The sequence below is a fragment of the Eretmochelys imbricata genome, chromosome 28 (assembly GCF_965152235.1).
Source record: "Eretmochelys imbricata isolate rEreImb1 chromosome 28, rEreImb1.hap1, whole genome shotgun sequence".
Classification (NCBI taxonomy): domain Eukaryota; kingdom Metazoa; phylum Chordata; order Testudines; family Cheloniidae; genus Eretmochelys; species Eretmochelys imbricata.
This window is the reverse complement of record NC_135599.1, coordinates 5,917,897-5,944,010: the sequence shown is the minus strand read 5'-3', so window position 1 is coordinate 5,944,010 and position 26,114 is coordinate 5,917,897. Positions and strand designations below refer to the sequence as shown.

The window sequence follows — 26,114 nt, the reverse complement described above, 5'->3', positions numbered from 1 at the left end:
GATACAGAGATACCTCACCCCCTGCTGAAGGGTATTGGTGGGTGCGGGATGTGAGGGTCTCCATGCCCTTGCTGGGGGCAGTAGTGGTCCGTGGCTTCCATTATCCCAGGATGACCCCCCACCTCCACCATCCTGATGATGGTAAATGAAACAAAAGAATCTCTTGGAGAGGCCAGCCATTAATCCTGGGCTCTCACCCATACCTTCTGCCCCTCAGGGATATCCCCCCCACAGCCGTAGCTACTGTCCTACACCACAGTGGCCCCTGCCTAATGCGGAAGCACCAACCCGGTTTTCAGGCGACGGAGCTCACTTTGGACTTCCCACTGCTGCTGACTATTTTCAACACTGATTTACCAAAGAGTCTGTGGCAGGTTTGAATAGGCTAACGATTCGAGATCAGCCTGCGAGGTCAAATGAAGTTATTTGATGAAAGCCTAATGCCGCACTATACAGAAAGAAGGTGTACATTACTGCCCTTTATCAAGGGTGAAGAGAAGTTAGTTGGTCTCTGCGTCTGCGTCTGATATAGTGCTGACGGTGCTCATTCACAAAACAAACTTTCCAACCTGCTCCTTTTATAGGGCATGAGACAAAGAGACTTCTTTTGACAAGGGAAAATATTGCCCCACGATAGATTTGATTGTGTGTTCTGTTTTTCTAATTACGGATGGAATTTCTTTGATGGCCACCAGTTTACCTACCCACATAAAATGGCGGGGTCTAAATTAGCAGTTACCACTCCAGAAAGAGATCTTGGAGTCCTTGTAGCTAGTTCTTGGAAGACATCCACTCAGTGTGCAGCGGCCGTGAAAAAAGCAAACAGAACATTGGGAATCCTTAGGAAAGAGACAGACAAGAAGACAGAAAATATCATAGTCCCTCTATATAAATCCATAGTATGCTCACATCTGGAATATTGCATGCACATCTGCTCACCTCATCTCAAAAAAGATCTATTGGAATTGGAAAAGGTTCAGAAAAGGGCAACAAAATGATTCGGGGTATGGAACAGCTTCCATATGAGGAGCGATTAATAAGATTGGCAGTTTTCAGCTTGGAAAAGACGCGACTAAGGGGGGGGATATGACTGGTGTGGAGAAAGTAAATAAGGAAATGTTATTTATGCCTCATAACACAAGAACTAGGGGTCACTGAATGAAATTACTTGGCAGCCGGTTTAAAACAAACAAAAGGAAGTATTTCTTCACACAATGCACAGTCAACCTGTGGAACTCCTTGCCAGAGGATGTTGTGAAGGCCAAGACTATAACAGGGTTAAAAAAAAAGAACTAGATAAGTTCATGGAGGATAGGTCCATCACGGGCTATTAGCCATGATGGGCAGAGATGGTGTCCCTAGCCTCTGTTTGCCAGAAGGTGGGAATGGGTGATATGGGATGGATCACTTGATGATTCCCTGTTCTGTTCATTCCCTCTGAAGCACCTGGCATTGGCCATTCTTGGAAAACAAGATACTGGACTAGATGGACATCTGGTCTGACCCAGTATGGCTGTTCTTATGATTGATGAGTAAAAGGACATTTCTAACCTGGTCATTATTACTAAAAGCTGTGACAATTGACAGTTCTTAATGAGTTAACATCTTCCAAGGTGTCATTTTTTTCACCCCTCACAGAACCCATCTGAAATAACAAGGAACTCTTAGCAATTCCAGAACATAATTGAATCATCAGCACCCCCTATCGGTTACCCGGTCTTGTTTATTATAACATACATCTGTAGATACCTTTCATTAGTTTTGAGGGAACCCTTCCCTGGATGTCTTGGCTGTATTAGTAAGGTCATGCTGGTTGGATGTGATGGGGTCCTGTGCATGGCTGGGGGTGATAGAGGGTATGAAGGGAATTTGGGGGGAGTGCTGGGTGTGTGTATATGGTTGGGGTTGTCATAAAAATAAAGGGAAGGGTAAACCCCTTTGAAATCCCTCCTGGCCAGGGGAAAGCTCCTCTCACCTGTAAAGGGTTAAGAAGCTAAAGGTAACCTCGCTGGCACCTGACCAAAATGACCAATGAGGAGACAAGATACTTTCAAAAGCTGGGAGGAGGGAGAGAAACAAAGGGTCTGTGTCTGTCTGTATGCTGGGTCTTTGCCGGGGATAGACCAGGAATGGAGTCTTAGAACTTTTAGTAAGTAATCTAGCTAGGTATGTGTTAGATTATGATTTCTTTAAATGGCCGAGAAAAGAATTGTGCTGAATAGAATAACTATTTCTGTCTGTGTATCTTTTTTGTAACTTAAGGTTTTGCCTAGAGGGGTTCTCTATGTTTTTGAATCTGATTACCCTGTAAGATATCTACCATCCTGATTTTACAGGGGGGATTTCTTTATTTCTATTTACTTCTATTTTTTATTAAAAGTCTTCTTGTAAAAAACTGAATGCTTTTTCATTGTTCTCAGATCCAAGGGTTTGGGTCTGTGGTCACCTATGCAAATTGGTGAGGCTTTTTATCCAACATTTCCCAGGAAAGGGGGGGGGGTGCAAGTGTTGGGAGGATTGTTCATTGTTCTTAAGATCCAAGGGTCTGGGTCTGTAGTCACCTAGGCAAATTGGTGAGGCTTTTTACCAAACCTTGTCCAGGAAGTGGGGTGCAAGGTTTTGGGAAGTATTTTGGGGGGAAGGACGCGTCCAAACAGCTCTTCCCCAGTAACCAGTATTAGTTTGGTGGTGGTAGCGGCCAGTCCAAGGACAACGTGTGGAATATTTTGTACCTTGGGGGAAGTTTTGACCTAAGCTGGTACAGATAAGCTTAGGAGGTTTTTCATGCAGGTCCCCACATCTGTACCCTAGAGTTCAGAGTGGGGGAGGAACCTTGACAGGGGTGGATAAGGCTATGTGCAGGGAAAGGCTTGATGGAGAATGTAAGGGGGATTTGGGTTGGTTTGCAGCATGGGGCTCTGTGCAGTGTGGGTGACAATGAGTGAGAGAGGGGTATGTGACATTGGAGGGTTCATGATTTTAGGAGGTTTGGGGACAGCTGGAAGGGAAAATGGGTGCGTCCAGGGCTGGGGTTGATGAGGTGAATGACAGCAATTGCGGGAGGGTGGTGTGATGGGGGTCTGTGCAGGTATCAAGGGGATGTGGGATGGGATGGTTTAGAGGTGATAGTGTGTGTGCAGAGTTGGGCTGTGGGTTGGTGATGGGAGGTTGGGTGGGGTTGGGGGCATTGATGGGGGCATGAAGGGGATTTGGAGCTGGTGTCAAAGAAGCACTCCCACTGACCCAGCTGTGTACACTGGGGATTTGTTCGGTCTCACCGCATCACTCAGGGGGGTGGATTTTTTACATCCCCGAGTGACATAGGTATACCAACCTAATTTCACGGTATAGACCAAGCCTTAGCGACAGCTCAGGGATGGGGGCGTCACGCTGCCTGGCGTGGCTCACAATCGGGAGTGCCAACCTCACAACGGACTGTCAAAAAACAGGGCAGAGGCCCCAAACGCGGTTTGGGTTCCATGATTAGATTTCAGCAACCCAGTAGCAACCGTGAACGCCCGAAGCGCTATGACAGACTCACAGGGCAGCCCCAGTCCCCTTGGGCGCTCCAATCTATCTCACCACACAAGCACGCTTAAGGGTGTGATAAATGTTTTACTCCAAACATCAGAAGATATCCACTCCCGAGGGACCAATCACGTACTTCAGCTCACTTGCACCTCAGGCCTTGTCTACACTACGTGGCTAAAAGGGCACCACTGTGGTCGACGCAGCGGTCTAGTGAAGACATGATGAGTTGACGAGACAGCACTTTCCTGTTATCTTAATTAATCCACCTCAACAAAAACATCTCCCGGCGACTTAGCGCAGCGTGGCCACCACATTAAGTCAATGTAAGGTACCTCAATTTGAGTTACGTAATTTACGTAGCTTAACGAGCATAATTTACGTCAATTTGTAGGGCTAGTGTAGACTAGGCCTCAGATCTCACTCCAAAGCCAGGTTTATAGGAAACTAGCTAAAACGTTATTAACTAAGAAATGAAATGAGAGCTATTCACAGGGTAAAGCTTCGCCAGTGCAGACAGGAGGGACGTGATTTTTTTTTAAGATGAGTCATGAACAATGGAGAGTTTCATTGTTTCCTTTCTAAGCATTTAGCTCTGAAGTCAGCCTCACGGCCCCGTTAATACCGAGAGGTAATTAAAGGGCAAAACACTCCCTTAATGTAGAGTTAAGGTTGGCTGGTGCAATACCAGGCCCTTGCAGAACCTCTACATCTGGAAAACTCAAGCTTCTGAGAAGCAGAAGATGTAGTTACAGTTGCCCGCACCGCCTTCATCCTGTCCTCTTTCAGCAACGTCCCATTAACACACACACACATTTACTCTGCCGACATCCTGCTGGCTGAAATCTACAAGCTGTCCACTACCTTTTAAAGCCCTTCCAACTAGACCTCCAACCCCGTCTTGGCCTGACGAGGCCCAACCCCTGGGCAAACCAGACTGGGGTAAGGATTGGGCATGGCCATGGCAGAGATTGCAGAGCAAGACCCCTGAGCCCTACTCAGATCAGCCCCACCTCACTGATCTCTCCTTACTCAGACACACCGCACCCTCTCCCCAAATTCCTGAAAACCTGGGTAGGGAAGCTTACTTTCCTTCATGATGGTCTGAGCTCTCCCTCCCCACCCGGCCACAGCTGGAACGAAGATAAATGCCCCCTCCCTTGCTCCCCTTTGGGAAACAAAGTGTTAATTTAGAGGAATCTGATAAGGCTCAGACATGGAGTGGCTGATCTCCGCTCCGAGTCTCCTCAGTGCCAGCCCCCGTTGCTTATTGAAAGAAATGACTCAAGATCCCAGTTACATGCTTTATTAACACGAATGAATAAAGCGAAGAACACACATCAGTAAGGCTAAATGACTATAAATACTACTCAGCGAACTAAGGGTTAAACAGTACAATGATAAAGTTCAAGTGAAATCAGTAAATCAATGAGTTAACCGGATATTGGGTTGGAATCAAGTCATCAATTTAGTCAAGCATCAGATTAATACAGCAGAAAAATCAACCCTTATAATTCCAAAAACAGCAACCCAAGGAGAGAAGGGCATATTTAGTGATGCCGAAACCCCAACGGGAGATTTTCACCCAGGCAGTGCATTCCAGATTTAGCCAGCTGAATTTTTCAATACCGAAACCAAATTATTGCTTACATTTAGACCACAACCTCAAAGCGAATTACAGTTTTCTCCTCAGTTTTCACTATTGTGTAGTTAATACTTCTCCTCGCCCTCTTGCATCTTCCCTGTGTAGATTTCAGAGGTGTTCACACACTCACATGAACTGAGCCACACTGTTACTCCGCAATCTAATAGAAGGGCTGGGAAGGCTCCATGTTCATAAAAAAAACAGCAATAGACAAAAATTGAAAAAGGAAAATAAATTTCAAAGATTACAAGGGGCTGGATCTCTGTAGCTCTTCATCTTTGGATTCACCTGGAGTAGGAACCGTAGCTGCAGTTTAGGAACTAGGTAATGCAATAGATGGTCCAGCACGTCGGCCTAGCAGGCTTTTCAGGTACAAGGAGACTAGTGAAGGCTGCATAGCCTGTCGACGTTGTGTTTCATTCCCCAGAGGGATCAGTTCTGGGATCCTGGCAGTGAGTCTCTCTTAGATGACTTACATAACATAGAACGCAAGACTGGTTACACTAGGTCAGACCAATGGTCCATCTAGCCTGAGAGTGACCAGTGCCAGATGCTTCAGAGGGAGTGAACACAACATGTTTGCTGATCTGAAAGCTGAAGGACTTCCACCCTTACCTTTATTGTTGTAGATTCCAGCGTACTCTACCTTACCACACCTCCCCCGAGGTCTCTGGGCAAATCAGTTGTGAACGAATCCTTCAATACAGACGTGTCGCACTCCAGTTGAAGTGAGGCAGAGTTTGGGCCAATGTCAGTTTGAAAAAGCCCCGCTTAACCCAGCGGTTTTCTCAAAGTACCTGCTGTCATAAACCGCATGTTGTGTGGACGTGCGAACCCCAAAGGTATTAAACATGAAAGAAACATAAGGCCAGTAATGGGGAGGTTTCCATGGCCAGGCCTGAGGGTTAAACAGCTGGGCTCGAACAGCTGGCCTCCTCAAAAGGAAAAGGGCCTCAGCACCCACAAAAATAACTGGTTGCAAAAATAAATCATCACGCATCCATCACCATTTGAAATTCTGACATCTCCTGCCTGATGTGTTTTTGTTTAGCAAACAAGCAAACGGGGGAACTCTGTGGCTGTTCCCCTCTAACTGGGTAAAAGCTTCCACAGCTTCTCTCGAGCAATTTTCCTCTTAACAGAAAATTTATTTTAAAGTTTATCAAAATAAATTCCATTTGAAAGAGAAATCATTCCAGTCTATACTGCGTCTCTATTTTCGTACATGCTATTTCTCTCATATGTTCCCCCCACTCTAATTCCTTCGGAGTGAGGTTTCACTTTTCAGGATTAGCCACCATTTCTGATATAGTAGGAGGGAGCAGGGAGAGAACTAGGAGAAAACCTGAATTATATTGTAACACTGACAGTTTTCACAGAATCAGCCTCTTACTTTACACTAATTAACTTAATATTTAATTACATTGTCGCTGAGAATTTATTCAAAGATTACAAAATATAAACCTTTTGGGCAGTTTTCTCTTAATTCCCATTTCCACCCAGTGAGCTCTGTGTGAAGTCACATTCTACCATAACCTAGGAGCCTTCCATTTCTGAGGGTTCATTTCTCCCTGGGTCTTCTCCCAAAAGTGTGGGTGGAAGGGGTCTCACACTATGTGGGAAAGCTGCATCATGAGAAAAACCACCTGTGCTCTACTTTCACACTTTCTAATCTTTCAGAGTAGCAAGAGGTGGAGAAGTGATACAAATGCATTAGACTCAAGAGCAAAACAAACGGACCAAACCACAGACTTGGGATTCAGCACTCATGGATCCTGCAGCCTGAACTTGGAATCTGATACACTCCCCCATTGGCTACCATCATTTAACCAGCATGGAAGTGCTTCTTGTCCAACAAGGCAGCCAGATTGGGACCCATAGGCATGGGATGGCTCTGAAGGAATCAGCTGTTTCTCTCTGTGCTTCATGAAACTTGGGATCCAAATGGTAAAGGATGGTTGTTCCAAATTTCATCATGGCATCCTTTAGGACCGTGAGCAATGCCACTTAACTAGGGAGCAGCGTTCTAAAAACAGTTTACCTGGGCCACAGGTCACCATAGCGTCCATCTCTGGGGTGAAAAATCAACCACGAGTACCTGCAATTTCTACCTGGGTTCTTGTCAAATCTTTGATCTTCCTTGGAGTAATTTTACTCTTCTCTGGTGTAGAATTCTTCACCAACCACACAACATACCAGTAGCAATACTGAGGTATAACTCCCGCAAAATATGCCCTTTTGTTTCTCTAATCTGATGGCACAGATTTAAATTAGGGACTAAATTCAGGTGCATCTCAGAATCCCTGTAAGACACCAAATGTCAGGTATGTATTCAAAATAGGTGTCTTTCTGCAGCTCCATCACATTCCTCATGGATTTCATTTCCTACACCTTTGCAGCATCTCCCAGGAGTGAGCTGAACACAAATGTCACTTCCATTTTTCCCATCTCTACCTAGATAGGGATTGCATTTCCCAAATAATAGGCAACATGCACCTGATTAGGAAGGGGAGATCTTCAGGAGCAACCTCCTGCAGGGCATGGGCCACAACTGCTTTGGGAGGCAAATGAATGGGTGTTTTGCTTAGTTCCAAATCATTTACTAGGGAATCCTCTTCCCAGCCCTTTAGGGAAATATTGACCTTACCAATTGAACAACAGGGGGATTGGGATGGTGATGGGGAATAAGGGAATCCTTCTGATTTACCCTATGTTCTTCTGTTGTTACAGAGGGGAAATGACATTTTTCCCTAGCCCTTCCCTATTCCTGCTCTTTGTTATACTTAAAATATATTGAAGTGAGGAAAACGGTAGTAAAAATATCTGCTCTCCAGCAAAACGTGAAGCAACATCAGAGCAACTGGGAATGAAACAATTTTTTCCCGAAGGTGGAACTTGATTACTAACAATTGTTTTTAAATGGGGGAACAGTATAACCGTGATGCTCAGGGTTTGTTTAGACTAGGACATGTGATGGAGTTTAGGTCAGGTCAAGGGGAAAGCTAATGCCAACCACTGCACCTCGGCTGCATCTGCACGACAACTGTAATTGTCTTTTAACATCAAGATCACTAACTTGAGCAGCCAACACCATGTACAGTCCTAGTGGATGTACGGCACGGGTAGTTTTTGCCTCAGTGTAACTTGTTGGGATCAAACGTCTCTCTCCCACCTGGAGCTGATGAACATTCCTGGCTGGAGGGACACACGCTCCTTCGACTTAAAAGGAAACGAGTTCATAGAAAAGATCACAGGACTGACCCCAAAGAAGGGTGAGCTGCAAAAAGGCAGAAGCAGGCAACTGATCTGGGGGAGCTGAGCGACCACGGTGAAGATGGTGCACAGATCACTAAGTGGGAATTAGCAAATGTGATGTAAAAAAAAAATAAATCTTTGGCCAGCCCTCCTCAAGGCATTCGTTACAGTTCTCTCTCATGTGCATTTTCTGATGTCTAATAAAGGTTGAGCTACGATTAGGGTGATCAGATGCCCCAATTTTATAGCGACAGTCCCAATTCTTGGGTCTTTTTCTCATATAGGCTCCTATTCCCCCCCTACCTCCTGTCCGAATTTTTTACATTGGCTGTCTGGTCACACTAGCTCCGATTGAAGTTTGAGCACGTGGAGGGCGTCTCTCCCATGTGGATTCTCCGATGTGTGATAAGGTTTGAGCTCCGATTGAAGCGTTTCCCGCACTCAGAGCACGTGTAGGGTTTCTCCCCTGTGTGGATCCTACGATGTGTGATAAGGTGAGAGTGCAGACTAAAGCTTTTCCCACACTCAGAGCACATGAAGGGCGTCTCCCCTGTGTGGATCCTCTGATGGGTGATCAGGTTTGAGCTCTGATTGAAGCTTTTCCCACACTCCGAGCAGGTGTAGGGCGTCGCCCCTGTGTGGATCCTCTGATGTGTGATCAGGTTTGAGCTCTGATTGAAGCTTTTCCCGCACTCGGAGCACGTGTAAGGCGTGTCTCCTGTGTGGATTGTCTGATGTCTGATAAGGTGTGAGCTCCGACTGAAGCTTTTCCCGCACTCGGAACATGTGTAGGGCGTCTCCCCTGTGTGGATTCTCCAATGTGTGATAAGGCTTGACCTCCGATTGAAGCTTTTCCCGCACTCAGAGCATGTGTAGGGCGTCTCTCCTGTGTGGATTCTCTGATGTATGGTAAGGCCTGAGCTATAACGGAAGCTTTTCCCGCACTCAGAGCACGTGTAGGGCATCTCTCCTGTGTGGATTCGCTGATGTGAGATGAGGGTCGAGCTCTGGTTGAAGCTTTTCCCGCACTCAGAGCACACGTACAGCAAATCTCCTGTGTGGATTCGCTGATGTGAGATAAGGTATGAGCTATAACGGAAGCGTTTCCCGCACTCCGAGCATGCGTAGGGCATCTCCCCTGTATGGATTCGCTGATGTATGGTAAGGGTTGAGCTCTGGTTGAAGTGTTTCCCACACTCAGAGCAGGTGTAGGGCGTCTCTCCTGTGTGGATTCGCTGATGTATGGTAAGGGTTGAGCTCCGACTGAAGCCTTTCCCGCACTCAGAGCAGGTGTAGGGTTTCTCTCCAGTGTGGGTTCTCCAATGTGTGATAAAGTTTGACCTGTGATTGAAGCACTTCCCACACTCATGGCATGTGTAGCGTGTCTCTCCTGTGTGGATTCTACGATGTATGATAAGGTGTGAGCTCTGACTGAAGCGCTTCCCGCACTCAGAGCACGTGTAGGGCCTCTCTCCTGTGTGGATTCTCTGATGTATGGTAAGGCCTGAGCTATAACGGAAGCGTTTCCCGCACTCAGAGCACGTGTAGGGTGTCTCTCCTGAGTGCATCCTGCGATGTGTGATAAGGGCTGAGCTCCGATTGAAGCATTTCCCACAGTCAGAGCACATGTAGGGTTTCTCTTCTCTGTGGATTCTCTGATGTGTGAGAAGGTCAGAGGTCCCATTGAAACTTTCCCCACACTCATGGCATGTGTAGCGTGTCTCTTCCAAGTTGATTCTCTCGCATGTAATAAGGTCTGACTGGCTACTGAAGTTTTCCTCTTGCCTGTGCTGACTCTCACAGGCTTTTGCTTTTTCTGGGAGTCCACAACTCCTGGAAACATTCCCTTTGGAGCTTCCTGAGAACATCTCATGTGGTAATACTTGTTCAGCATCTTCCTGGTGGAGTTTCTCCTTGTTCTCATTCACCATCCCATCACCTGATGGGAGACAGAGAGAATCCAGGCATAGCTCACTCCCTGCACCTGAGAGAAAGGAAATCTCAGAGAGAGGAATGGAAAAAGGGGTGAACAAACCAAAATATGTGCGGGAGAGATCAAATCTATCAGGATCTTATTTTCCCCAAACCCTTCCCCAGAGGAGAGAGAGGAAGGGATCAGTTCTGGGTCTGAATCTCACCAGAACTCTCAGGGGAAAGAGAGATTGGAGAGGAATATGTTGCCAGTTTTCAGTCAGGATAGGTGGGAAGCCATGAGTGACCTCTGCCTAATGATTCCACATCTGCAGGGAACAATCCTGAACTTGGAGAGCTCACAAGATCTTTGTAGGGCATCTCAAATGTTTCCTGTACTCACCGACAGTTTTGGGGTTGGTTTAATCAATTCCTCACCTGTGCAGGCAGCTCTCAGGAGCACTTCTTTCTCAGAGCCGTGGAGGTCTGGGACCCATGGCTCTTCCCCTTGTTCCAGCTGCGAGATCACATCAGATTTGGAAACTGGAAACCCTGCTCAAGGCAAAGAAAACAAGGGAGGTCAGTGGAATTTGTCAGATACTTGTCACAAAGAATATTCCATGCTTTTAAGCCCAGCTCATTTTTAAGTAGTAACATCCCAAGCCCGGCTTCCTTGGCTCAAAGGGCCAGGAGATGATTATTATAAATCATATTCATTACCTTAGTGCCTAAGGGCCAACTAACAGTGGGTCCTCATTTTGCTAGGCACAGTACAAACCGAGAAGCGTTGATGGCCCGTGCCCTGAAGAAGTTTCAATCTAAATAGACAAGGCAGACACAGAATGGGGGAAGGGGTAGAACCCACCAGCAGAGTGAACTCCGTGAAGGCAGAGTGACAGATCTGATCAAACACAGGCCTAGATCTTGAGACTATTGGATTTAATGTTACAACCAGGGCCAGTGTTTTCCGGAAATTGTCGCTAGGACTGCATTTTTTCCCGAAATTACTCTTTGTTTCTGGAATCACTGTTAATATCCGGAATTGCTGATCAGAGGGTGGGTGGGGCATGCAGGGTCACAACCCCCCAGATTTCTGTCTGGAGACACCCGACTCCTCCCCAGGGTGCAGGGCAGAGGCTGGGGGCTGGCTGCGGTTGAGACTTGCTGCCAATTTCTTCCCTCCTCATACAAGTCTGGGATCAGCAGTGGGACGCCAGGCTCTCTCATCATGCTGCAGAGAGGACGGCACTCACAGCTGCTCGCGGCCGTATCCACAGCACCTCTCCCCTGCACACAGCTGGTTCATGCCCCATCTCTCCAGCGCACAGCTGGCTCTAGGCTCTCAATGCCCAGTGTCTGGGCCCCACCTCCCCCACACAGCTGGCTCCTGTCCCCTCCCCCCAATGCACTTTCACCCTCTAAAGGATTATATATAGTTCATATTTGTCAATTACTCGGTTTTCATTGCCAGCAAACACTGCCACGAGTTATGACTGTTATCTGTATATTTGAGGCAGCCCTTGCAAGTATGAATACTTCACAGACTAGGATGCTGAGATGGGCCAGATGATACCGGGGAGGGCTGAGGGGTTGGCTTCCTGTGCAATCTGGTGTCACTACGGGGTGATGAACCCCAGATCTCAAGCCTGGGCATGCAGCTCTCCAGCTTTTGAAGCTTTGCCCCATGCAGAAAGGGGTAGTGACTGATTTTACCTCTTTCAGGAGACTGAAGACGACAGACTTTTTGGGGAGAAACAGCTGAGTTTGAGCTGACTGAGGAGGGTCTTTTTGGGCTACAAACTGACATGACCTGATAACCAAGATGTACGCTTTTAAGGAAGGTTTTAATATACTTCGGAAACTATCAGGATTCCCAAGAGAACTGATGGAGGGGACAATGGTAAATACGTATTCAGATGCTTTTCTTGTTTTATATCTTTTCCCCATAAGGCATACTGACACTGTCATGGATCCATAGGATCTGTGCAATGCCCTGGCTTTTAAACACTCCTTGGGAGGTGCCCCTTGAGTGCACTAGACCCCCAAGGGGTCCCACTCTTCCACAAGGATGAGCCGTGGAGCTTCAACATCAGAGACTGAGCCTCCGGCTTCAACGCTCCTATTTCAACCTGTGAGCTCTGCCCAGCAGGTCCAGCTGAACGACACTCCTCTTCAGAGACTGTTCCTCAGTCAATGCACAGAGCAAGTTTTTGCTGTGACACTGGGCAGACTTTTAAAACATAGCAGGGTTTATTAGTCAACCAAAACAGCACAGGAAAGTCCTTGGATTAGCACAGAGAAGCGAAGAAGACAATATAGTCCAATGCTCTTGAGCCATGCTGGTGTAGAAAACACTTTGGTTTTCTTTTACTGTGCCTGTCCATTCCCTTCGCTTCTGTAGAGCTCCCTGCGTCTGCGAGCCCAATTCTTCTTGCTCCCAAAAATATAACGAGTCCATGTATGCTTCACTCAGCCAAGCTGAGATCCTCCCATGGACAGGGAACAATTATTCCCTTCTCTCTGTCATAGAATCATAGAATATCAGGGTTGGAAGGGACCTCAGGAGGCCATCTAGTCCAACCCCCTGCTCAAAGCAGGACCAATCCCCAACTAAATCATCCCAGCCAGGGCTTTGTCAAGCCAGGCCTTAAAAACCTCTAAGGAAGGAGATTTCACCACCTCCCTAGGTAACGCATTCCAGTGTTTCACCACCCTCCTAGTGAAAAAGTTTTTCCTAATATCCAACCTAAATCTCCCCCACTGCAACTTGAGACCATTACTCCTTGTTCTCTCATCCGCTACCACTGAGAACAGTCTAGATCCATCCTCTCTGAAACCCCCTTTCAGGTAGCTGAAAGCTATCAAATCCCCCCTCATTCTTCTCTTCTGCAGACTAAACAATCCCAGTTCCCCCAGCCTCTCCTCATAAGTCATGTGTTCCAGACCCCTAATCATTTTTGTTGCCCTCCGCTGAACTCTTTCCAGTTTTCCCACATCCTTCTTGTATTGTGGGGCCCAAAACTGGACACAGTACTCCAGATGAGGCCTCACCAGTGTCGAATAGAGGGGAACGATCACGTCCCTCGATCTGCTGGCAATGCCCCTACTTATACATCCCAAAATGCCATTGGCCTTCTTGGCAACAAGGGCACACTGCTGACTCATCTCCAGCTTCTCGTCCACTGTCACCCCTAGGTCCTTTTCTGCAGAACTGCTGCCGAGCCATTCGGTCCGTAGTCTGTAGCGGTGCATGTGATTCTTCCGTCCTAACTGTAGGACTCTGCACTTGTCCTTGTTGAACCTCCTCAGATTTCTTTTGTCCCAATGCTCCAATTTGTCTGGGTCCCTCTGTATCCTATCCCTACCCTCCAGCGTATCTACCACTCCTCCCAGTTTAGTGTCCTCTGCAAGCTTACTAAGGGTGCAATCCACACCATCCTCCAGATCATTAATGATCAGTATTCCATTGATGTAAGTTGGTTCCAGCCAGTCCTTAATGACCCATTCATATCACCCCATGACAGTTACGTGACAAAACACCTCCTGTCTCCTGCTCTTTCTAATCGTAGCAATACCAATCACAGAGGGAAACTGAGGTACGTATTGCCATGATAGAAGTATCACCAAAATTCCCACCTCTACCAAACACACACAGCTCACTGCCCTTGGAGAGAAAGCAAAGCTCAGGAACTGGAGGTCAGTCCAGTGAACACAGTGGATGATAAGCTGCAATCTTCAAACCCTGGTCAAAAAGGAGAGGCATGTGGGTCCCTACCCACAGAAAGGGGCTGGCTAGAGGCCTGATACCTAAGAGGCCATTCCTTGAACAGATCATGGAAGCAGGTCAAAGGCTTAGCTACCCCAGAACTGTGACATCGCAAAAGCACATTCTGGGGAATTGTGAAATCTACTGACTCAGGTGTAATGGGAGGGAGAATTAAATTCCCCCAGTGCGTGGAGAAGACTAGGGAATGAAACACTAAAATTCAGGAGAAACAGCCTCTAATTCTTCCGGAAAAGGAAAATGTAAGAAACAAGAACTGGGCCGTGCAACTACAGGAGGGCCAGGCTCAAAGATCCAAGGAGCCTGCAGGGAAGACAGCTTGTGGCTGCTGCAGATGGGGAGAGCAGGGGGACAAGACTCTCTCCAAACTCTCACTCCTGTTGACACCAAACTGATTTTATGATCTATGACCTAGTCTCATGTATTTTTGGCAATTTTATGCTCGCTGGAGGTAAAATGTCATTATCAGAGTATTGCTTTTTAGCTTGGAACATGCATGGAGGGGAAAGTAGGTGAACATAAATAAATGGGCTGTTAAGCTTGCTACGGTTAAGGGCCTTATATTAGGTTGAGGCTTCATGGGAGTAGTTATGCTGAAGTCTGGGATTTACCTGAACACGCCTAAGGAGAGAATCCCAGGTCAGACATTTTGCACCCTCATTTTGAGAGACTACCGAGTAACCTCAAACAGGTGCAATATGCCACAGGATTCTGAAAGAAGGAAGTTTGGGGTGGGGGCTTTAGCAATTAAGTTGCTATGCAGTATCTCAGCAGTTGGACCTAATTCATAGATTGGAATTATTAATAAATAAGTGATGTAAATCATGAGTATTAATGCTTGATGCTTAATTATGGACTTCCCAAAGGCCACATATGGGTTGGGGCAGCTATTGACATTACTGTAATCAGAGTAAAGGAGCAGATATGGGATATAGCCATCTATTACCATAAGAAAGCGGATAAAATACCTCTCCGAGTTACCATTGATTCATTTTGTTGGGTCCCGAGACAGTGTAAACGGAAGGAGGGCCTCCCTTCTGATGGTCTCCCTTGCCCCTCGATCTTTGTTTCCAATGGTGTCCATAACTTGGAAGTATGCACAGTGCAAGAGCCTCTTTACTATACTTACCTTAGTCTAATCGTTATGTGACTTGATCCTTGCCTACGATTTCAGTTATAACTGTCTGTATTAAATCAAGCTTCTGTGTGTTTCACCAGATTTCATCTTCTCAATTAACTCTGAGCAGCCATGTACAAGGGCAAGTTGTACCCCAATACGTAGGTGTAAAAATTGTACAGGCTCCACCACCACCCTGTCACATCATCATCAACGTGCCCATTTGTGCCTGGGTAGTGGCCCTGTTATGGGAAGAAGGAATGCAGCAAGGACTCAGGATCGGTGGCCAGGAAAGCTGTGCATAGAGGTGGGGAGGTTATTTGTGGAGGGGGGTAAGGAGTGGGAGAGGGAGGTCAAGAGTTAAAATAAAAATATTTGGGAATAAAATGTATAATGAAGTGAAACTCAACAGAAATAAAACTGGAGTGTAGGCTCTAAACCAACAAGGCCTGGGTAGGGATTCGGGGTTAAAGGTCTGGGATCCCCCACAGCTCTACATCCCCAAACCCCTCCTCCCTCCCACTGACCCACCCAGCCTACTTCCTGGGTGCCCTTCCTCCACACTCCCCCTCCCCTTCGTCCCATTACTCTCAGCGGGCACCACCTCCCGGCACCTTGGGAAGTTCTTGTGTTCCCTCCTCGTCTCGCAGTACCTCATCCCTTCCTGCTACTTCTTAGCTCTAACCCTGGACACACCCTCCCCATTTCCTGGCACCCCAAGATTATCTCCTCCCTCCCCTTCTCCTCCCCTCCATAGAATCATAGAATATCAGGGTTGGAAGGGACCTCAGGAGGTCATCTAGTCCAACCCCCTGCTCAAAGCAGGACCCATACCCAATTAAATCATCCCAGCCAGGGCTTTGTCAAGCCTGACCTTAAAAACCTCTAAGGAAGGAGATTCCACCACCTCCCTAGGCAACGCATTCCAGTGTTTCACCACCCTCCTAGTGAAAAAGTTTTTCCTAATATCCAACCTAAACCTCCCCCACTGCAACTTGAGACCATTACTCCTTGTCCTGTCCTCTTCCACCACTGAGAATAGTCTAGAACCATCCTCTCTGGAACTACCTCTCAGGTAATTGAAAGCAGTTATCAAATCCCCCCTCATTCTTCTCTTCTGCAGACTAAACAATCCCAGTTCCCTCAGCCTCTCCTCATAACTCATGTGTTCCAGACCCCTAATCATTTTTGTTGCCCTTCGCTGGACTCTCTCCAATTTATCCACATCCTTCTTGTAGTGTGGGGCCCAAAACTGGACACAGTACTCCAGATGAGGCCTCACCAATGTCGAATAGAGGGGAACGATCACGTCCCTCGATCTGCTCGCTATGCCCCTACTTATACATCCCAAAATGTCATTGGCCTTCTTGGCAACAAGGGCACACTGCTGACTCATATCCAGCTTCTCGTCCACTGTCACCCCTAGGTCCTTTTCCACAGAACTGCTGCCTAGCCATTCGGTCCCTAGTCTGTAGCTGTGCATTGGGTTCTTCCATCCTAAGTGCAGGACCCTGCACTTATCCTTATTGAACCTCATCAGATTTCTTTTGGCCCAATCCTCCAATTTGTCTAGGTCCCTCTGAATCCTATCCCTGCCCTCCAGCGTATCTACCACTCCTCCCAGTTTAGTATCATCCGCAAATTTGCTGAGAGTGCAATCCACACCATCCTCCAGATCATTTATGAAGATATTGAACAAAACCGGCCCCAGGACCGACCCCTGGGGCACTCCACTTGACACCGGCTGCCAACTAGACATGGAGCCTCCCATGGCTCTGTTCTCCCTTCACCCGTGGGGTCCTGAACGGCAACATTATGCCCTCTCCTATCAAAAGAGGAGCTCATCTGACTGTCACACAAGCCATGCATGAGCCATACACCTATTTACTCAATTTAGAATCCTACAAGCAGCATATTTTCCTCTTAAAATGAGGAAAAGGCAGGAAAGCTACAGTTATTAATGTAGCCAATAAGGATACATTAAATGCATTTTTAAAATGACTGATGGCACCAAAAAGCACATATCCAAAAATTATACTAGTGGGTGGGAGATGAGGCAAAAAAAAGGGGGGACAAGGAAACATGTCAAAACTTGTATGAGGAATAAAGGTATAAAGTTATTACTACTCAGGTTCTTTAGAGCTTCTAATAACTGAGGGGACAGGACTCCTTACCCAGCAAGACCACCGTCTCATAGTTCTCCTGCATGACGTCTCTGTAGAGGGCTCTCTGAGTGGGGTCCAACAGAGCCCATTCCCCCTTGGTGAAATACACAGCCACCTCCTTGAAAGTCACCAGCCCCTGAAAGACCAAGAGTCCCACACTCAGTACCAGCTTCCCCAGTCTCAACCCCACTATTCACGGAACAGCAGCACCAGGTAAATGGACGCTCCGGGAGGCACATGTTAACTGAGTTCCACCTCCATCTTGCTTAGAGCAGCCAGGATGCCTCACAGGGTAGAAAGAGAGAACCTTTGTGTCTCCCAGCTGACAGACGGAGGCAGGGTCTTCACATTTATCACATACCTACTACCCAGAGCTTGATATAGGAGATGGGCCTGTCTCTGGACCTTGCTGGTGGCTCCCTGGTAGGAATCCCGACACTCTCCAAATAAAATACATGGAAGACAGGGAATGTCAATAGTAAAAACTATAAGTTAAAAGGTCAGAATTGTAGAAAATTGGTAAGGGAAGCTATCAGAAATCAATGACGAATCAAGGAAAATAAGAAGGAAGTTATTAAAAGTATATTAGGGACAAAATCAATCCTAACAATGTCAGTGGTCCATTAGCAGATGGAAATGGCAGAATTATCAAAAATCATGCAGAAGAGGTAAAAGTGTTCAATAAATGTTTCTCTCCTGGATTTGGGGAAAAACAGATGATGTAACTCATATCATAAGATGTTGACGACGACACTTTTTCCATTCCAACAATAACTCACGAGGATGTTAAACAGCAGCTATTAAAGGTAGACATGTTTAAATAAGCAGGTCTAGATAACTTGTTTCCAAGAGTTTTAAAATGACCCGGTGGAGGAGTGTGGTGGACTGTTAATGTTGATTTTAATTAGGACTTGGAACACAGGGGAAATTCCAGAAGACTGGAATAAAGCTAATGCTGTGCCAATATTTAAAAAGTGTAAAAGAGATGACCCAGCTAATTACAAGAGTGTTAGTCTGACATCGATACTGGACAAGATAATGGAGCAGCTGATACTTGACTTCATTAATAAAGAAAAAAAGGAGGGTAATATAATTAGTACCCGTTAACGAAGGTTTAGAGAAAATAGATCCTATCAAACTAACTGGATATCCTTATTGGATGAGATCAAAAGTTTGGCTGCAGCAAATAGTATTGATGTAATATACCTAGACTTCTATGAGGCATATGACTTGGTTCAGCACAATATTTTGACTAAAAAACTAGAATGATACTAAATAAACATGGCATACATTAAATAGATTAAAAACGGTGATTGTAAATGGAGAACCATGGTGAAGTGGATTTATTTCTAGTGGGTTCCCGCAACGATTGGTTCATGGCCCTGTGCTATTTAACATTCTTATCAATAACCTAGAAGAGAATATAAAATCATCACTGATAAAGTTTGCAGTTGCCACAAAGATTGGGGGTGGTGGTAACGAATCAAGTGTCAGTAGATTCAGGCTCCAACACTGGGAGTCTGGGAAGTTTTCCCAGCCCTGGCTGGGGGGTTATTTCCTGTTCCACAAGGAGGGGAAGTTCCATTCCCAACTCCTGTGCCTGGAAACTAGGCTCAATCTGACACTACACCCCATATTCAGCATAATGGCATGATAATAATATGATTAGCACATAACTATGATGCATTTTTTACAAGATGAGTCATGTGCGGTGTCATTGGAAAAGTTATGATTTGCTGAATATGATTATCCTATTTGTATCCATGTATCATGTTTGTATCTGGAGTTACCGATATTGTCTATATATCTGCATTTCAATTGTGCTCACTCTGGGTAATACCCATAACTAGCCTTTCAGGTACAACAACGAAGAAGCTCGACAAGTGCGGATGGCTCATCAACAAAGATAATGGACCACGGAATAGCTTAGCCTTCCAGTGAATAGCCTTCTGCCAGCCTATGAGTAATGGCTACTATGACTCAGCAGGGCATGCTAGGGCATGTGACCAGACCACATGACACTGAACTCCACTTTGGTACCTGTATTTTTCCACAAAGTGGACTGGTAAGTGACTTTGGAACAAAGGGTTCCCACCATATGGAAAAGCTATATGAATGTGGGGTGTGACATCATCTCTTGGCCTCACTCCCCACACAAGAGAACTCCTGGAAACACCTGAGGAACAAAGACTGAGCTGGCAGAAGTGCTGGTCCCAGGCTAAAGGGATTTCTAGCCTGTGTATGGAAACTTGGTGAACTGCTTGTATCAACAGTCAGGGTGACAAATTGTTAATTCATGTCCTATCTATCTAGCATGCTAGGCTTAGTTTGCATTTTTGTTTATTTGCTAGGTATTCTGCTTTGATCTGTTTGCTAACTGTTATAATCACTTAAAATCTATCTTTCTGTAGTTAATAATCTTGTTTTATGCTTTATCTTAGCCAGTGTATTTTGAGTGAAGTGTCTGAGGAGAAAAAAATCTCAGCTTGGTTAACACAAGCTTGTTGTGCATCTCTTTCCCACATCAAGGGGAAGGAAAACTATATTCATGAATTTATATTGTACAGATCCCTGTCCGGTTGAAGACAGTATAATTCTGGGTTTATACTCCAGCATGGGTGCAAAACTGGGGAGCTGGGAAATTGGCTGTTGTCTTCTATCTGTCCTTGAGTGACTTAGGTAAAGCACTCAGGTAGCTTAGTTGGATATATGATGCCACCTGCTGTCATGTTGAATGATAAGAGGGCCTGGAGAGGCTGGCTGAAACTCCAGCAAAGCAGTGTGAGAAGGGCCAGCCCACCTTGAGGGTTAGAGGGCACAGTGGTTCCCAGAAGCCCCCAGACTGCACTCCAGGGGTTACAACCCATCACTCCCAAGATTACAAAAGTCTCAGCAGATTTGTCACATCCTGTCCCCTCCCTTTCTCAACCCTAGATATTTCCTGCTAGAGGAGAAGCTCCCACCCTCCTATGCATTTACTGCTCCTCTCCCTCCAAGCAGAACCCACCACCAGCTCCCTCATAATCCCTTACCTGAGCCAGATCCATTGCAGCCATTTCCTTCCCCCGGGAGGATGGGATGATCTGGAGTGAAACGTGGACGTTATTCTGTAGCCTGCCAGGGCGAGAAGGGAATGTGAGAGAATTCAGATGGGGCTTTTGTCCATTCCACAAGCCAATTCCCCCCAGGATTTTTCCCTGCTAATGGACATTCTAGGTTCTGCCACACTGTGAAGCACAGAGTGACCTTATTCCAGTACTGGCCTAGCCCCCTCCCACGAGGGTGGAACCCTCTGAGACATGGTGAAACCCTCCCAGTAACAGAGGCTCTCAATTACACTTATCAAGTTTGCGGATAATATCAAGCTGGGAGGGGTTGCAAGTGCTTTGGAGGAGAGGATTAAAATTCAAAATGATCTGGACAAACTGGAGAAATGGTCTGAAGTAAAAAGGATGAAATTCAATAAGGACAAATGCAAAGTACTCCACTTAGGAAAGAACAATCAGTTGCACACATACAAAATGGGAAATGACTATGAAGGAGCACTGCGGAAAGGGATTTGGGAGTCATAGTGGATCACAAGCTAAATATAAGTCAACAGTGTGACGCTGTGGCAAAAAAATCAAACATCATTCTGGGATGTATTAGCAGGAGTATTGTCAGCAAGACACAAGAACAATGAGGAGTCTTGTGGCACCTTAAAGACTAACACATTTATTAGAGCATAAGCTTTCGTGGGCTATGACCCACTTCTTCAGACCACAAGACTCCTCATTGTTTGTTCTGAAACAGACTTACACAGCTACCCCTCTGAAACAAGACACAAGAAGTAATTCTTCCACTCTACTCCGCACTGATTAGGCCTCAACTGGAGTACTGCGTCCAGTTCTGGGTGTCACATTTCAGGAAAGATGTGGACAAATTGGAGAAAGTCCAGAAAAGAGCAACAAAAATGATTAAAGGTCTAGAAAACACGACCTGTGAGGGAAGATTGCAAAAATTGGGTTTGTTCAGTCCGGAGAAGAGAAGACAGAATGGACATGATCACAGTTTTCAAGTACATAAAAGGTTGTTACAAGAAGAAGGGAGAAAAATTGTTCTTCTTAACCTCTGCGGATAGGACAAGAAGCAATGGGCTTAAATTGCAGCAAGGGCAGTTTAGGTTGAACATTAGGAAAAACTTCCTAACTGTCAGGGTGGTGAAGCACTGGAATAAATTGCCTAGGGAGGTTGTGGAATCTCCATCATTTGGGATATTTAAGAGCAGGATGGACAAACACCTGTCCGTGACGGTCTAGATCACGGGTGGCAAACCTGAGCCTTTGAAGGAGCCAGAATTTACCAATGTACATTGCCAAAGAGCCTCATTCATATGTAACGATTATACACGTGTGTGTGTGTGTGTATATATGCACACTCATACATTATCAACTTATATAATTTATATTATACATTTATAATGTATAGTAAACAATAATAACTTAATCTTTTACTTAGTGGGACTTCTGCCAATCCTTGCTTTCAACAATTCCCTTGAAGTTTGGTTTGTGTTCAGTTGTGCTCACACGCAGCAGTTCTCTTAAGTGGCTGTCTGTCAAAATGGATCGGTGCTTGGATTTCACATGTTTGAGTGTCGAGAAGAGAGACTTGCAAAGATAGGTTGAGGGAAACATCGAAATTAATTATAGGGCTGTACCTCTGGGGTATTTAACCTTTGGTACAGATTTCCAGAAAGTAAGGGTCCCCTCTGCCTTCTGAACGGATTTCAATCTTCCAAAAGTTCTATTATTTCCATCTGGGATGTTGCTTCGTCAGTGACTAAAGGGGGCTTCAGACAATTGGCTTTCACTGCCCTCGCCTGCAGGCACCGTTCCCCGCAGCTCCCTTTGGCCGGGAATGGGGAACCGCGCCAATGACATCTTTGGGGGTGGTACCCACTGGCGAGGGCAGCCCCAACCCACCGCCAGGAGCCACTGCTGGAGATGCTGGCCACTTCCGGGAGCGGTGCAGGGCCAGGGGAGGCAAGAAGCCTGCCTTAGTCCCACTAAACGACGCAGCCACCATGGAGCCGCTCAAGATAAGCGGCGCTGGGCCGAACACCTCCTGCACCCTGAAACCCCAATCCCCTGCCCTGAGCCCTCTGCCACACCCCAACCTCCTGCCCTGAGCCCCCCCGTACTCCACACCCCCTCCTGCACCCCAACACCCTGCCTTCAGCACCTGCTCTACCCCTGCTGCACCCCAACCCACTGCCCTGAGCCTCCTCCTGCACCATGCACCCCAACCCCTTGCCCTGAACCCCTTCCTGCACACTGCACTCCCTCCCACACCCCAACCCCCAGCCCTAGATTCACGGCCCTGCGTACAGTTTCCCCACCCAGATGTGGCTGTTGGGCCAAAAAGTTTGCCCCCCTACCCCTCCCGGCTTAGAGATTCTCTGCCAGTCAGGAAGTGGTAGCAGCGCGGGAAGACTGGCAGCTGATAGTTGGAGGGGTGAAGAGGTTTGGAGTATGGTGGGGGGCAGAAGCGGCTGGAACTGGGTGACCGGGGGCAGGTCAGTCTCCATGTGGGACACTCGTTCCTCCTGTGCCCCTTCCACACCCTCTTGCGAGTAGAGAACGACCACTCTGTCCCCACCCCCAGAGGCTACCGTGTCTCAGGACTCTCCCAAGTTGCACCCACTAACTCTCTTCCCATTTGGGGTGTAGCTCAGGGCAACAATTTCCCACCAAGAAGAACCCTGCTCTCTGTTCTGGTGCCACGGGGGCCTGTGGTGGGCGAATGGCAGAACTGCAGCACTTCTTGGGCACAATGTATTTTCTTCATTCAAAATAAATAAATAAATAAACTTCTGCGCTGGACGTGAATTCTGTGCGTACGCAGTGGCGCAGAATTCCCACATGAGTTACTCACACCCTGCACAAACATCACCTGCTCACTCCCATCTCTTCGCCCTATGTCTCCGAGTCCCAGAGCTGCCACTGTCATTAATGCACACAGGCTTTCTCTCCTGTTAGTGCTGGCAAGACCCAATCCAGTGACAGGACTGAACTCCCTTATTTTCCCATCACATGGGTCAGTCTCAGCTGAGGGGGAGGTGAGAGTGGGAGGGGGTACAAAGGGAAAAGCCATGCTGGTCACAGGATATCAAAGAGAGGTATTTTAATAGGTTCTTAAACCTAGACCCACCTGGGTCTCTCCAAGAGATCTGAAAGTGGCAGAAGAAGACAAACAGGAAAACAGAGTTCAGGACTTTTAACCAAACATTTTCAAGCCCCTGGAAGAAACTACATATCCCTTCTGCCCCCTGGGTATGCTTGTGTCCTATATGAGGGACCACCTTCATGTGTGGTGGGTGCACGGGTTGGGTACCCAAACAACTAGATCCATCTGCAGACTGGAAAGCCAGGGCAACTCCAGTACAGCATGAGGAGCATGGTAGCAGTTCTGGAGCCTCTGCCCCCTCTAGGTCCCATGGTAGATGGCTCTGGCAGCATCAAGTGGGTCCATCACTGCAAGGGAAGGCTAGGGTTGTGTCTGAGATTGGGGTGAAGAGTGTGGGTGAGGGGGGTCCATGCCCAGGAATGGGGGATGGAATTCACCTCCTCACTCCTCTGCAGAGACCAGCAACTAGGGATTTATCCAGTGAAGTGAATTTCACTCTGGGTGACTTTGAGCCAGCCACTGAAAGATCCTTGTGCCTTAGGTTCCACACTGGCCAAAGGAGTTTACCAGTACTTCCACCCCAGACTGCCGGGGGCAGCCAGGGAAAATTAGTAGGTTATGGGAATCAGAAGGTGAAAATTCATTACAAACTATGATATTTGTGAGTTTATTATTAAATCATCAGACACCCAACAATCCCGGTCCTCCTTCCGATAAGCTATAAATACCAAAGAGACTCGGCTCCTCATCCTGCAGTGAATTTCTGCCCCTCCTCACTTTGTATAGCAGCACTTTTAAGAACAGGCCAGGGAAACATGTAAATACTTTGAACCAAATTCCAGAAACTGCTGAGCATGCACAAGTTAAAATGAAACCAAGGCCCCGTCGCTCTAAGGACCTGGCCCCTAGTGCAAAATAAGAGACACTCGCCAGAAATCTGAAATGGCCACTTCAAACTGATAGAATGGTATTTATCTATTGACTTTTGGGAATTACCAATAAAGGAAACAACCCAGTGAAGTTGATACCCTGAGAGAAAGATCTCATGTGTCTTTACAAATCAGTATAATCTAATCTGGAACTTTATAGAGTAAAATGCCTTATTCTTAGCCCATGGCGATTAACTGGAGTCACTACAGGGCAGAATTAAGGTTGGGTGCCTTAGCTGTGAATTTCCATCCCCTAGCACATTGCGATTGCTGTTAAGTGGGTTTCGCAAAATTCATTTTGTCAATTTTTGTTTCCAGATTTCAAATGATGATATGAGTATTTATTTTTAAGCCCTTTTTTCAATGTTTACAATTTCAATGTTCAGCGTTGTGGGAAGTTATGAGGGTGGTCAGACAACAATTATTTAATTTCAGTAAACGTTGAGATTCAAAAAGCCAAATCTTTATAATGGTTCAAACACAAATTGTCATCGTCACATGCAAAAATATACAGTGTAAATATCCTTCAATCAAACTTTAATATCTCCAGAAGCATTTCTGTATTTTACCTATATAAATATTTTTTTCATCTGTGTGTGTAGAGTGAAATCAACATGGACTGGGAGCTGAGCTGACCAGGAGGCCAGAACTCACGGGGGATTGGGACAAGAAGTCAACAGGACTGGGTAGAGGCACTTCTGTATATTTTCCCCCGTTTACCATCCTGCCATGTATTTAGCTTAGAAACTTTTCATTCACATTTAAACACATTGGAGCTAAGCTGTGTTGATGCATTTCCACTTACAGTGGTACAGTTTTAATTAGGTGCTTAATCAGATGTTTATGCAACACAAAGCAGTCAATAACTGGTGTGCTTTAATTAACTTGACTGTGTGTCGTGCATCCGTTTTAAAAAACAAAAAAGATGGTGTGAGCGAGTGTCAAAATTTCAGGCATTAACACATGGAAATTAGGGCTCAGTTCATTTCTCATGCGTTTATCTCAAAATTTTATTTTCGCTTTTGAATCAGCATTAATACCATGGTGTTCTAATAGCAATGGGATCTATTTGCATAATTGTTTCCAAGATTTCATTGGCTATTGTGAAGGGGAGGAGAACACGGGGCACAGGCGAAGGGCACGTCCCTGCAGGGAAAATGGGGGGCAGGGGACCCCCCAGACCGGAGACCTGAACTGGCCACGGGCGGAGGGGGGAGGAAACGGGGTACGGGGGGGGCAGAGCCCGTCTCAGGGAGGTGGGGGAGGGGGAGGTCACCCCGGCTCCCCCTCGCTGCTGTGAGGACAGAAAGGGGGCAGGGCGGGAGCGGGGGGGGGGGTCCCAGGGGAGGGGGCAGCGGTAAATCCGGGGGGATCTCAGCCCCCGCCCCCGCCTCTTCCCCCCCCCGGCCACGTCCGGGCTGCGCCCACATTTTCCCTCCCCCCTTCCCTCAGGTCTCCCCCCGCCCCCCTTCTCCCGCGCGCGCCGCCCCCCCCGGACACGGGGCAGAGTCACCGCCCGCCCCCGCGGCTCGCTCCGGTACCTGGAAGCTGCAGCGCCGCCGGCCCGATCTGCGCATGCCCGGCTCTCCGCCCACCCCCCCCGATCTGCGCATGC

The 26,114-nt window shown here is 46.9% G+C and overlaps 1 protein-coding gene across 1 annotated transcript; it reads right to left on the bottom strand.

Moving 5' to 3' along the window:
* Window positions 1-4,824: 4,824 nt before the first annotated feature.
* Window positions 4,825-26,095, bottom strand: LOC144258266 (uncharacterized). Its single transcript, XM_077806708.1, has 5 exons — window positions 26,041-26,095; window positions 20,438-20,519; window positions 17,415-17,541; window positions 10,778-10,891; window positions 4,825-10,412 (listed from the first exon to the last, which is right to left on the bottom strand). The coding sequence occupies exons 2-5, from the start codon at window positions 20,459-20,461 to the stop codon at window positions 8,770-8,772; spliced, it is 1,908 nt and encodes a 635-aa protein (XP_077662834.1). The 5' UTR covers window positions 20,462-20,519; window positions 26,041-26,095; the 3' UTR covers window positions 4,825-8,769.
* Window positions 26,096-26,114: the final 19 nt, after the last annotated feature.